At 36.6% G+C, this 13,910-nt stretch overlaps 1 protein-coding gene across 9 annotated transcripts in view; it reads right to left on the bottom strand.

Annotated features, from left to right (window-relative positions):
• The window catches only part of NIPBL (NIPBL cohesin loading factor), a 154,709-nt gene that overhangs the window by 17,693 nt on the left and 123,106 nt on the right, over positions 1 to 13,910 (bottom strand). For all 9 annotated transcript variants that reach the window (XM_062612944.1, XM_062612941.1, XM_062612943.1 and 6 more), the window contains 12 exons: positions 13,127 to 13,227; positions 11,296 to 11,434; positions 11,019 to 11,101; positions 7,273 to 7,405; positions 6,267 to 6,410; positions 5,413 to 5,502; positions 4,964 to 5,178; positions 4,762 to 4,864; positions 3,805 to 3,903; positions 3,564 to 3,710; positions 2,260 to 2,394; positions 827 to 925 (listed from right to left, as the gene is read on the bottom strand). In XM_062612944.1, the coding sequence (XP_062468928.1) occupies positions 827 to 925; positions 2,260 to 2,394; positions 3,564 to 3,710; positions 3,805 to 3,903; positions 4,762 to 4,864; positions 4,964 to 5,178; positions 5,413 to 5,502; positions 6,267 to 6,410; positions 7,273 to 7,405; positions 11,019 to 11,101; positions 11,296 to 11,434; positions 13,127 to 13,227 (1,488 nt within the window). The remainder of the gene's footprint in view (positions 1 to 826; positions 926 to 2,259; positions 2,395 to 3,563; positions 3,711 to 3,804; positions 3,904 to 4,761; positions 4,865 to 4,963; positions 5,179 to 5,412; positions 5,503 to 6,266; positions 6,411 to 7,272; positions 7,406 to 11,018; positions 11,102 to 11,295; positions 11,435 to 13,126; positions 13,228 to 13,910) is intronic.

The following is a 13,910-nucleotide window of genomic DNA, read 5'->3' as shown; positions in this document are numbered from 1 at the left end:
AATCTTGATTTATCAGAAATGAACACTTGTGTATATACATGTACATGTGTATTTTTATTTAAACAAACCAAGCCTTCATTGGTATCATATCTCAAGAACAGCTCATAGGTACTCTAGAGTGTCTGGATAAATGCACGCTAGACTACCATTTCTGAAAAGCACGATGAATTTTAAACCTGTAACTGCAAGTAATTAAGTGAATAATTTCATCTGTTATTTACATCTCAGTGTAATGGATATTAAAACATCTCAGCATAGTGGTTTTTACACAACACATTTTCAGTGCGAATTAAAGCATTTCATTTGAAACAGATTTTGTTATTTTGGAGATATTTAATTTGCTACTCCTAAAAAGTAGATACAATTATGCAGATACTAGTTATTCTGACTGAGAACATAACCCTGTTTTTATTAGAACAGCATATTAATATTTCAAAAAAAAAAAGTTATTAGCTTCTGGAGAAAATTCTCTTTTAAGAGACAATGTCTTACTTAGGCTTAACTATATACTGCTACTAGCAATTCCTGGAAAATGTTAAATAAAGTAGAAATTTGCTGTGCTTTAACTGAACAAGTATTTTATACAATCTGAATATAGTATTGTTCCAGTTATTCTTGCCAGCAGCTCAGTGAGCATTTAATGCTTCCTACAGCCTGTTCCATCGGATAAATAATTTTGGCATATATTTAATACCAGGAGATATAAAAAGAAAACCACCTGACAATCAAATTACTGTATTCTAAAAAAACTACAGACCATATATCAAATATACTAAAAGGATAACCAAATTTTGCATAGAACTTAACTCGAATTTGTTTAACATACCACATCCGTGATGTTTAGTATTTTCCTTGTCATTGCTTCTTTGTCATGGTGTGGAGTTGGAGTAAACCAGAGCTTCTGGAATGTCTCATTTACTAATTTCTGAAAGGGAAAAAAAAAAAGGGATAAATAAATGTATCTTGGCAGATAGGTATTATTTCTACTACATTCATATAACAGACTTGATGTTTGCCATTCAGAAGGAATTATTCAACTTAAGTGAGACTGCTGTAGGAAATGTTATCTGAAACGGACACACATCTACTGTTAGAGGAGTTATACTGACCTCTAAACAAATTTCCATAAAATGATCACTGGGACTTGATGCTACAGAAAAGAGAGTTACCACCTTCCTGCATTAATCTGCATTCTGCAGGACAACACAATACCCTGAGAAGCTGATTATAATAAGAAGATTATGATTTGTACTGCATTACTAGCAGCAACAGTGGGTTACTTGGGAATTTTCGAAACAGCTGCGAAAACGGGGCAAGAGAAGTTAAGTCTTAGCCTAGCATAGGAAGTATGTTCCCTTCCAACATTTCTGTATGGAGGAAAAAATGGAACAGAATGGGAGTGAACAAATTATTCCCTAATTACTTATGAGGCATATGCGTCTAAGAAGCTCTCCTCATTCATGAAAACATAAAAAATACATCAAAGACAATGCTTCATTTTTTCTAACGTTGTTAGAAAGGAAAGGGGAATGAGAAGAGAAAATAAGGTCATCTTCCTTTCCCAGAAGCAGCTTGGATCCAGCTGTTCAACAGTCTTCTTAGAAAGCCACTTGATGTTAGCATATCTCAAGTGGCAAAAAGATATGCTGTAGCTGTAAAGTTTCAGATTTAAAATCCTACTGAGAATGCGATATTGAAATTGTTTTAACTGTGTTCTTAATTACCCAATAATTTTAAACTTATTTTTCCAGATCAAACAAAATTGTCGCTGTAAGGTTTACGATTTAACACAACTTAGTTTTTTTGGCCTTCTGCATATACATTGCACAGAGCTACATATGATTACGTAAGTAAAATTTTAGAGGGGTAATAACTGGTCCACTTGAACATTCAGAACCAAAGCAAAATTAACAAATAAAAACCAAATCTGGCATATGTTAACATAAAGTCCTAATATTGACTTTAAGTTTATTTTGTCTGCAGAAAGAAGTTTTATATGCCAATTTTATGAAACCCTCCAGAAAATGACTTCTTAAAATCTTCTGTCAACAAGAATTGAAAAAAAATAGAAGATAGAAAAGAAAGAAAAACAAGTCAGAGAGCATTGCAGAAAGCTAACACATCTGCTCTAAAAAATCAGAACTGAATAAAAATCAGAAATACTATAAAGGAGCAATGCAATACTTCTTTCTTTTGGTCAAAATATGGAAATGCTAAAATAATGATAATTAAAATCCTGAAGGATATGTTTTATTCTACCTTAATGCCTTCTTCGTCATTGACTCTCCGAATCATTTTCACACACATCTCTGTAATTTTGGGAAATGTCGGTTGTTCAATGCAGATATCTCTAAGTATCTTTATGACTCTTTTTCTGACACTGATACCAGTATCCTGTGAACATAAAAGCATTACACTATTGAAAACAAATCAGAAATATAAATTAACTTCTGTATTATATGAATTAATATTTGAAGATTATACAATTTGACTTGCAAAATTTATTTAGAAAAGGAAGCTAAAAAAATCAGGGGTGCACTTATATAAAATAAATAACTTGTACGATTTTATTTGCAACAATGCAAACAAAATTGCAGTTCCCAGAGTGCTGAAATGCTACTGTTCTCCACTTATATCCTCCCATCTAAGAGCGCATGATGTCGTAAATATACAGTTACACTTCCTAATTCAAGAGTTTAAAAGCTAGATGTGATGACGTTTTAGCTACTTTGTTGGAACACACAAGATTTTTTGCAGATCTGGACTGTAAGACTTCAAGTCTTTGGACAAAGGAAACAGACAAGGAGACTGACCGTATTACCTGTTGAATCTGAATGTTAGATGAACTGCTTTATGCAAGCTCATAGGCACATGAAGCTGCTTATCCCCAAAATCCTTCACTAACATGTTCTATTATGTAACTATAGACAATGAGTAGTATTTGACAAAAACCTGACATGGATGCTAAGAGTTAGTGTTATGTTACAGTTAAATTAACACTATTTCATCTCTGACACTGTATTTAATCTGAATGCCCAGACAAAAAAAAACAAAAAACAAAAAACAACAATAAAAACCAACCAAACTTTTCATACAAAAACTCTAATAAGAAGCCTTTTAAAACACTAAAAATAGCATAGAGGGCCCAAGCATTTTTAGGTTTTGGGTTTTTTTTTTTCTTTTTTGGATTACAAATGGCATCTTTAGATTACTGTGCTGTAGATCTTTCTTCATCACACTACTGAACTGCCCTCAATAACCCGTATCTCAGACTTCAGAGAAGTAGCAAAATTCCTCATTTCACCTAATTTATGCCTCAATAATGGAATCAAAAGGAATGTGCTTCTGGTTCTGATGGGGTACAACTTTTTATGTATGTGTGCCTTTTGATATAACAAACCCTCAAGGGAAAAAAGTGGTACATTTTACAAGGCCGATCTTAAAAGCATGATGCTCCCCATTAAAACAGTAAGATATAATTCACTCTTGTGATCATCATTTCATCAATCAGTTAAAATCTAATTTTTCATGCCACTTATCATTAATATCACAAGTCACCATACCAATATTCTTTCGATCAGCATGTCATAATACTGCTCAGCAAGCTGAGGACGACAGAGCACAAATCTGCCAAGCAGCTCCACAGCTGCTTCTCGTACACTAGTGGAGTTATCCATTAACCGCCCATGAACACCTCGTTGCATATCCAGCTGAAAAGATCAAATGAAACACGGATTCAAAATAAGACTGATTTGAAGTATGACAGAAGAATGTATGTGTATAATGGATATTTCCTTTTTTTACCCTGGCTAGAATACTGGGGTCTACAGCAACAACCTCAGACAAACACTTCATGGCTTTTGTTCGAACAGCTATTGCATTTTCACCAAGTACACGCAGAATCTAAGAAGAGAAAAAAAAACAAAAATTCAGCTGTGTTGCGAAGGTAGTACACAATTCAACAAGCAAAAATGCAGGCAAACAGCATGCAAACAATTTAAGTAAAATACAAGTATCTGTCTACTAAAAATCAAAAATACCTTCTCAGATGGTAAAAAGATGCATGCAAATGAAGTTACATGGCACTAATAACTGAGTGTGGATATTTATTACATTTCCTACATCTATAAGACTGGTCCAAATGGGATTTACACAGGCTCCATATGTTCACTTTACATGCTATCATTTTAAAATCTACTTCTGTCATTCACTTCTGGCTTTCACCACAGTTCTTTCAACAGAAGAGTTGGATTTAGGCAATGTAATTTTAAGAATGGCTCTTAGCGTATGTAGATCAATATAAGTAACACAACCTAAACCAGTACTGCATGTCACCATGCCAATATATTAGCGTTCTCCTTCCAGAGAAAGAAATTATACTGCTCAAACAACACCTTCCAAAGTGACAGTAACATGCATTGTAACTAATTGATAAAGCTGGCTTGTATTTTCTGATAAAATTAAGCTCGGTTTCATGAGTTAGTATTACCAAACGAGCATGCCATGAAACTGTGAAAGTGCATACATTATAATTACAATTTTGCCATACACAGATGGGCAAATACAATAAAGCATGTACAATTTGACATACAAAATGCATGCAAGATAAGGAAACAAAATTACGTATATCAGAAATACTGAACACAAAAGAATATAAATAACTGTGCTCAACAATGAACAGATATGGCACACTATCACAAAAGTGTTTTGAATCAGAAACCAACTGTGTTTCACTGTACTAAGACTTCTGGCACAGTTTACCTGTGTTAAATAAATATCGAAGCTCTGGGCAAACGGCCTCATAGAGGCCAAGTAGCGAACAATCAAACATGCATCTTCATAGTCCACAGTATCAGAATTCATCCTGCAACAAATTCCATTTGTTAATTAGGATATGTATATAAAAAATATTTACAACATCAAATGCATGGTTAATAAAGAAATAAATGGTACTGAAGCATACTTTAATGTACTGAACTGAGACGGAGCAGTTTTAATGATGCTGCGAAGAAACTTTTTGCGACTTTCTGCTCGATGCATGATCTGTCCTGTGGTCTCAACATCTTTTGCATGATGAGTTCCTTCAGATGAATCCTCATCCTTCTGAGATTTAATTGCTTTCTCTGTCTCCATAGTTGTATCACGGAACCACTGAGCTACGTAAAACTTACGAGAAAACTAGAGAGATATAGCGGGATGCATAGAAAACAGAGAAGGAAAATTAACAGATTTATAATGACATTAAGTGAATCTAATGCATCAACAATGTTTTGGAAAACATAATCAACAGTATATGTGTTAGGGTGACAACTTCATTAAAGCACTAATATGCATACTAGAAAAACACTTCATTCAGTACATGTTACTAAAAGTGTTTTCATATACATTTGACACCAGAAAGCTGAAATTTACCACTAGTGATGCATCAGTTTCTGTGTTCTCATCCAGATAATCTAGTAAAGCCTTTTGCAGCTGTTGAATTTCATCTTCTCCCCCTGAAACCTTTTGGAAGGAGAGAGAGAGATATAAAACAAAATACTGCACAGTGATAATTATAAACTGAAAATCTGCATATCCACATATAACATACACTGAAGTCAGTTGCTTTGATAATTGCAGAATGTTAACAATTTTTCAATTACTTATAAACTGCATGGAGACTGAAACAAATTAGACAGTGGCTCTAAAGTCTGGAAAAGATTAAGAGCAGAGTAAGACTGTTTTTAAAACAGACTGACTGATTTGATTTTCATTCCATGATCTTGTGTGAAGACCCTGTCACAGAGGGGAAAAGAAGGGCTGAAATCACACAGAGCAAACTAACACACGGTTTAAAATAGAGAAGTCACCTTTAGCTGACTTACCAATATTAAGTACCAAAACAGTGAACAGTTAGCAGTTCAGAAAAAAATGCATAGCGTCCATATGAAATACACAAGCCCACATTTTTAAAAGGACACACAGAATCTGAGATTTTCTCATCATATTATGTACTCCACAGCACCCAAATGGATAAACTGCTTTGATAATTGTTGCCACCCTTGCAAAGTTGGAGAGCATTAGCAAAAATGCAAATATGAATACGCACTCTCTAATGAAAAAAAATACCCAAGTCCCATTAAAAAAAAAAATAGAGTGTATTTCATTCAGAATTATGAACAATGAAGACTAATTTTCTATAATGCCTCTTTTTCAAACATCTTTAAAATTTTCAAGATTTTGAATGGATACATCTCAAGCCAGCTGCCATGGGATCTTTCACACACCTGCTTAAGGATTCTTGCTATAGATCCTTGATCCATTTTGCTAGTGACTGCATCTTTCCTCAGTCTTGCAGCTACAGTTCCAAGGTAGTCAAGTGATGCAACTCTTAATGCCATTTCTGTAGATTTGTTACTGAACTGGTGAACCTAAGAAAACCAGAATAAACTGTTAAAAACAAAGTTATGCAGCTGAGATTCTTCTCAGAAGAGATTGCTTGACCTTATTAAAATTCCACTTATCTGCTATGCTGCATACAATTATGTAATCTACTTTTACATCACAAATACACCATTCATTTTACATTACTCTTTTCCTTCAAATACATCTGTTAGTACTGTATCTCTTCAAATATGCTTGTTAGTTTTGTGGGGTTTTTAATATGTATTTTCATAAATAAACTGGACAACATGCAATAGCATTGATCTTAAGCACCATAATCCAATTTCCTCATTATTCACAAAAGTATAAAGAAAGCTACATTTCATCAAGAACAGGACCATAAAATAATTTCCAAGAAACACCTCATACTGAAGAGCAACTCTCAGGGAACATGCCGACAAAAACATTCACATTCTGTAATAATAAGTAAATGCTATTACTGGTAAAAACCCTAACTACTTACTTGTTTTAAGGTTCTGTGCTTAAAGGTCCAGAGAAGACATTTAACATGAATAATTACAGTCATTAGTCTGACTTTACTCCAAACAAATATCTACACTTATTAGACTCTACAAGGAGGCAATCTGCATGTTGAAAATGTCACAGAATAGTGGAAGTGGATTTCCATGAGGAACTGTATACATATGATTTTTAACAAATTTCATATCAACGATCCCGTAACCCAAATTTTATTATTTACGTATTACATAGTAGTGATACACATAAGAAAATCCTTAAATGCTGTATGTGTGCCAACAATCAGAAAGCATTCTTGAAGTTCAGCTGAAATGAGTCTTCATTGTAGTAAGAAATAAATTCATATAACAGTATAAAACAAGAATCCCTTACCAACAGCCTTCCTAATAAGCTAAGTAGTAACTCTGCAGCTGGCCATTCTGGTTTATTGACTGTGGAAAGAAGATCTTGAATGAAGTTCTCAAACAGTGGTCTGTAATCTTCTTCCCCTTGTTTGCTGCCACACCTGTTTAAAACCGAATGCATTCTGTAAGTGAATTTAAGAGCCATTTAAGCCTTTTTTTCTGATGTAAACAAAAGTAATCCTAAGTTTAATTAGAAAAACAGCTTTCTGCAATTCTAAGAAATGTGTCTGAAATGTGTTCTATTCATTTACAGAGAAATAATTAAGTTACCACTGCAAGTTGCACTGCAAGTAATTCACGATAGTAGAATTTTGTTCCTAAGATTTTTTTATTTATTGCTTTGAGTTACATTTGAGGGACAATGTACATAAAATTGTGAAGCTCAAGCTGGCATGAGCTGTTTATATTCCTTAAGCTTGGTCTAATATATCTGACAGTGATAAGACGTCTCAGTATTCTGTTTCACAAAGGTTAAAATAAGAATGCAAAAAAAATCAAAAGATAACACACGTGATAGAGTCTCACTTAGATGCGGCATTCCCAACTTTAAGGATACCAGAACTATGTAGAGAGACTACTAGATGGCTATTAAATAGCCTTTCAGCTCAAAAGTAGAAACTAACACAATAAAAACCTCAAAACTTATTCTCAGAAATCCATCAGTTACTCAGGCATATTATGTTTTCTTTTAATCACTGCTGAGCTACTACTGACATTCCCAACTTAATGAAAGTACTTTTTAGGGGTTTTTCTATCTTTGTCATTCTGATGACTGAATGAATATGGTTTCACCACTTCAATATTTACTTGGCCTTCTCTTCCAGGCATCAGATGAGTAGCAGGCCCCTAATAAAGGGATCCTACATGAACTATCAAACAATATTCTTAAAAGTATGAAGAACTGTCTGAAGAATTTCTGTTCCATAAACATTTTTGTCCAGACAGGTATCTCTCAAAGGTCAGGCCTCTGAGGGTTCTACACAGTATACTGATATATATGTAACTTTATAAGTAGGTATTTTTAACCAGAGGAATTAGAGATGTGTGCAAATCTATGGAGATATAGGTACCACAGAAACATGGTGGGATAGCTCCTGTGACTGCAGTGCTGGAATGGAAGGTTACAGGCTCTCCAGAAAAGACAGGCCTGGCAGGCAGGGAGAGGGAGTTGCTATTTGTGTCAGTGAGAGGCTGGAGAGTATGGAACTCTGTCTGGGGACAGGCGATCAGCCAACAGAGAGCTTGTGGGTCAGGGTTAAAGGGAGAACAGCAATGAGACATTACTGTGGGGATCTGTTACAGACCATCTGATCAAGAGGACTCTCTGGATGAAGCTCTCTGTAGACAGATAGGAGCAGCCTCATGCTTGCAGGCCCTTGTCCTCATGGAGGATTTCAACCACCCTGGTATCTGTTGGAGGGACAGTACAGCCCGGTACAAGCAATCCAGGAGGTTCCTCGATTGTGTAGAAGACAACTTCCTTCTGCAAGTAATAGAGGAGCCGACAAGGAGAGGTGCCATGCTTGACCTTTTGCTCACCAACAGGGAAGGGGTGGTTGGAAATGTGACGCTCCAGGGCAGCCTTGGTTGTAGCAATTATGAGATGGTCGAGTTTGAGATCCTTAGGACAGTGAGAAGAGGGTACACCTGGACTTCAAGACAGTAGAATTTGGCCTCTTCAGAAACCTGCTTAGTAAGGTTCCATGGGATACAGACCTAGAGGGCAAGGGGACCCAAGACTGTTGGTTGATATTCAAGGATCACCTGCTACAAGCTCAGGAGTGTTGTGGCCCAACTAGAAGGAAGTGCAGCAGCAGGGCCAGGAGACCTCCTTGGATGGATAAGAAGCTGCTGAGGAAACTCAGAGGGAAAAAAGAGGCTTATAAAAGGTGGAAGCAAGGACAGGTGGCCTGGGAAGAATAGAGGGATGTTGTTCAGGAAGCCAGGGACCAGGTTAGGAAAGCTAAGGCCTAGTTAGAATTAAACTTGGCTAGGGATGTGAAAGATAACAGGAGGGGGTTCTGTAAGCATGTTGCGAATAAAAGAAAGACTAGGGACAACATGGACGCTCTCTGGAAGATATCGGGATAACTGGCTACCCTGGAGCTGGAGAAGGCTGAGGCTCTTAAGGACTTCTTTGCCTCACTCTTCACTGGCAAATGCTCTGAGCACACCAAACAAGTCTTGGAAGGCAGATGAAGAGACTGTGTCAGTTAAGACCTTAGGCCCACTGTAGGATGGATGACCCAGGGAACTAAAGACCAGTCAGTCTCAACCTCTGTGCCTGGTGAAATCTTGGAGCAGATTCTCCTGGAAGGCATGCTAAGGCACATGAAAAACAACAAGGTGCTTGGTGACAGCCAGCATGTCTTCACTAAGGGGAAATCCTGCCTGACCAATTTGGTGGCCTTGTATGATGGGGCTATGGAGCTGATGGACAGGGGTAGAGCAGTTGACCTAGCTGGACTTGTGCAAAGTGTTCGACACTGTCCCACATGACATCCTTGTCTCTAAATTGAAGAGACATCAGTTTGATAGGTGGACCGCTCAGTGGATAAAGAACTTGCTGGATGGCAGCACACAAAGAGTTCTGGTCAATGGCTCATTGTGCAGCTGGAGACCAGTAACGAGTGGTATCCCTCGGGGATTGGTGTTGGGACTGGTCTTGTTCAACATCTTTGTCGCTGACATGGACAGTGGGATTGAGCGCGCCCTCAGCAAGTCTGCCAATGACACCAAGCTGTGTGGTTCAGTTGATAGGCTGGAGGGAAGGAATGCCATCCAGAGGGACCTTGACATGCTTGTGAGGTGGGCTGATTCCAACCTTATGAAGTTTAACCATGCCAAGTGCAAGGTCCTACACCTGGGACAGAGCAATCCCAGGCACAACTACAGGCTGTGCAGAGAAGAGATTAAGAGCATCACTGTGGAGAAAGACTTGGGGGTGTTGGTCAATGACAAAATTAACATGAGCCAGCATTGCGTGCTTGCAGCCCAGAAAGCCAACCGTATCCTGGGCTGCATCAAAAAGAGCGTGACCAGCAGGTTGAAGGAGGTGATCCTGCCCCTCTACTCTGCTCTCTTGAGACCTCACTTGGAGTATTGTGTGCAGTTCTGGTGTCCTCAACATGAAAAAGGACATAGAACTGTTGGAGCAAGTACAGAGAAGGGCCACGAGGATGATCAGGGGACTGGAGCACCTCCCGTATGAAGATAGGCTGAGAAAATTGGCACTGCTCCTGGAGAAGAGAAGGCTGCGTGGAGACCTCACAGCAGCCTTCCAAGTATCTGAAGGAGGCCTATAAGGATGCTGGGGAGGGACTCTTCATTAGGAGCTGTAGTGACAGGACAAGGGGTAATAGGTTAAAACTTAAAACAGGGGAAGTTTAGACTGGATATAAGGAAAAAGTTCTTCACTGTGAGGGTAGTGAGGCACTGGAATGGGTTGCCCAGGGAAGCTGCGAATGCTCCATCCATGGAGGTGTTCAAGGCCAGGCTGGACAGAGCCTGGGGTGATATGGTTTAGTGTGAGTTGTTCCTGCCCATGGCAGGGGGATTGGAACTTGATGATCTTAAGGTCCTTTCCAACCCTAACTATTCTATGATCCTATGATTCTATTTATCACTGCAAAGTAGTTAGGTTTGTGTTAACGTATGACAGATTTTACTCAGAGTTGGTTTCATCAGTACACTAGAAAATGCAATATTACTTACTTTTTAAGGAAAATAGAAAGGAAGTTTTGTGCAGTTCTCATGGCTGTTTCATATGAATTAGTAATAAGCACATCTTGATCCACCTAAGAATAGCAAGACATATTTGTCTTATTATTTTGGCATACATAGAAATATGATTCCAGATTCGCATTTCTAATACACAAAAAATTACAGTAGATATGAATTTATAAAATTTATTACCAGAGCACCATAGTAAAGTAGTATACCTACAAGCACACTGTCATTCCTGCACAAAAAAAAAAAAAAAAAATCTTACTTTCTTGTTTGATTCCTCCTCTGAGTTAGAATCTTTTTCTGCTGATGGTAAGTGCACCACACACTGAATAAGCTGCAGAACTAGTGCTGTTACCATCTGAATGTACATAGGTTCTCCATCAATGTCACTGCTGTTTAACCTGTTAATAGGAAAAGCCAGCATTAACATTAAAACTAAAAAAAAAAAAACCAAAAAAAAAACCCAAAACCAACCCAAAAAAAAATAAAACTTTTTGCTCCTAAATAGTATCTTTCTAAAATTATCACCACAGCTAGAAATCTGTGTTCTAGACATTTATCTAGTAATTTGTTTCTCTCTTATGGTTAAAACAAATCAGAAAGTTTCTTTTCAGGCAGAAGAGATGAACTGACATAGCCTCAGGATGGGCTATCAGAGTGCCTGTGAAGCAGAAAATTCTACAGGAATATTTAATAAACCAAACACCTATATGCTAAGGCACTAATAGGATTATAATGCATAAGGCCATACCGATTTCCAACACAACACCAAAAAACCTCCCCAACTGCTCCCTTAACAAAGTATTTTTACTTTTATTTCATTAATATAAATTACATATATTATTATATATTATATATTATTTAATGCATATGAAATGTGCAACAACAGAAAATAGTGACCATGAGGTGGACTGACTTCTGGGAGAGTCCACGTTTCTCCCGTGAGAAACAGTATGACATTTACTACCCTTATACACATGGACACTACCTACTGCTACCCTTAACAACATGGAAAGTTGACAATCCCTGACATATTTCTCCTCAGATTATCAAATTACCTATGGGGCACAACACAGATTGTTATTATCTTTATGAAGTTATCTTTGACTACTTTTAGATAGAAAAACTTTTCGAGCAGATTTTGTGTAAGTTGTATCCTTCATGTCTATAGCCAGTTAGAGAATGCCCTTTAACAGACCAGAGTTAGGACTCTGCAGATGAAGAGTGCAGTCACTGTGGACCTGAAATAACAATTTCCTTCTGGTACAAATCCTAATTCAAAGAATGTACACCTACCATTTATGCTCCTATTCTTACCACCCTCTCATTTGCTAGTCTCTCTGATATCTATAACCAAAGCAATAGGAAATACTAGGAACAAGCACTTAAGTTAATGGCAGGGTCACTGAATTCAACTTCAGTGTATTTTTTTTCCCAGATATTTCTTTTTCATCCACCTGGCATTGGACAAAACATTTAATTGACTATTTGTGTCTTTGAGGGCAAATGTATGCAAGCAAGGAGCAAAATCAACACCAAATCCAAAAGTTTTAGAATAAAGTGTTTCAACCTAAATTTCAACTGAAATCTAGTTCAGGTCAGCCCATCTCTCAGACTGAACCTGAACCTATGCTATTATTCTGAAGATACACTGAAATCCAGTGGAAGTGCTTAAAAGACAGTTACAGTGAGCGCAGTAGTTCCTAAATGAAATCTATTAGAAGAGATACAAGACTGATTTTCATCCTTGAAAGAGTGCTCTATAACTTCATACAAACAGAACCAAAGCACTTTTTAACAAAAGAACTCTGAATGCACACTAACATTACAGTCATTTACATCCTTAGACAAACAATAAGACATTATTTTTGTAAGCAGGCACAAACATGATGGCATAAGGAACAGTGATTATTGCAACACATCTATCAGGCAATTTCACACTCTTTTTTTTTTTTTTAAATACCAACTTGTAATAAAATACAGCTTGTGGAATCACAGATTTTTAAAGCTGTTAATCTTGAATCTGAAAATCCTGTATCTACAAAATCGTAAATGCCGCTGCCTCCAAGTTATTAACCTATGTCAGAAATTACCTGAAGTTTCTCAAACTCCTCTTGCTAGTTGGTAGTCTTGCAAGGGAAGTGAAAATTTCTTCTAGTATTAGCTGCCTATGTTTTTCATATCTGGAGAACACCTATTTAATAGTTACAGGATTGTTAGCAAATTATTACACAAAATACGTTTGTGTAATACATTAAATATAAATACATTTAAATACATTTAAAAATGTATTCTTAAATATTTCTTAAATACATTTAAAAAATATACATTTTACATGATGCTTACATGAACTGTAATTAATGCATACCTTGTTTTTAAGGCATTATTTTGGTTTTTCAAAACAAGCATTTCATTAAGTATTTTTCAAATCTAGATTTTTACAAATATTCAAATAACATTAATGTGTGACAGCTCTCTAAAATATTGTATATTTTAAGAATTTTTGTCAATGGTAAAATCCATTGTACAAGAAAGTTAAACAGTGTAATACTAAGCTTTCAGACTCCTGTCCAGAGCAAAACCCCGTGGTAACATAAATTACATGAACACATGTAGTGCTGGAGAGCACATTTGAGAAACAAGTTTTACTTCATATCCTAAGGTTTAATGTTTGCCTGAAGTGACATATTCTTTCAATTTACAAGGACAGGATAGTAGACTTTTCCTCTCCTTTTGTTTAGGCAGAATAATGGAGTATATCATCCATACAAATATGGAAAACTCCCATTTTAAGAAGCACATCTGTGTTGTGCTGAATTCTTCCAGAAACAGTATTTCATCTGCCCTATGAATTCTTCACATAGATGGCTATTTCCA

The sequence above is a fragment of the Pezoporus occidentalis genome, unplaced genomic scaffold (genome assembly GCF_034315485.1).
Source record: "Pezoporus occidentalis ecotype Australia unplaced genomic scaffold, CSIRO_AGI_Poc_V1 ctg162, whole genome shotgun sequence".
NCBI lineage: Eukaryota > Metazoa > Chordata > Aves > Psittaciformes > Psittacidae > Pezoporus > Pezoporus occidentalis.
Note: the sequence above shows the minus strand (reverse complement) of the source record. Positions and strands in the feature narration are given on the sequence as shown.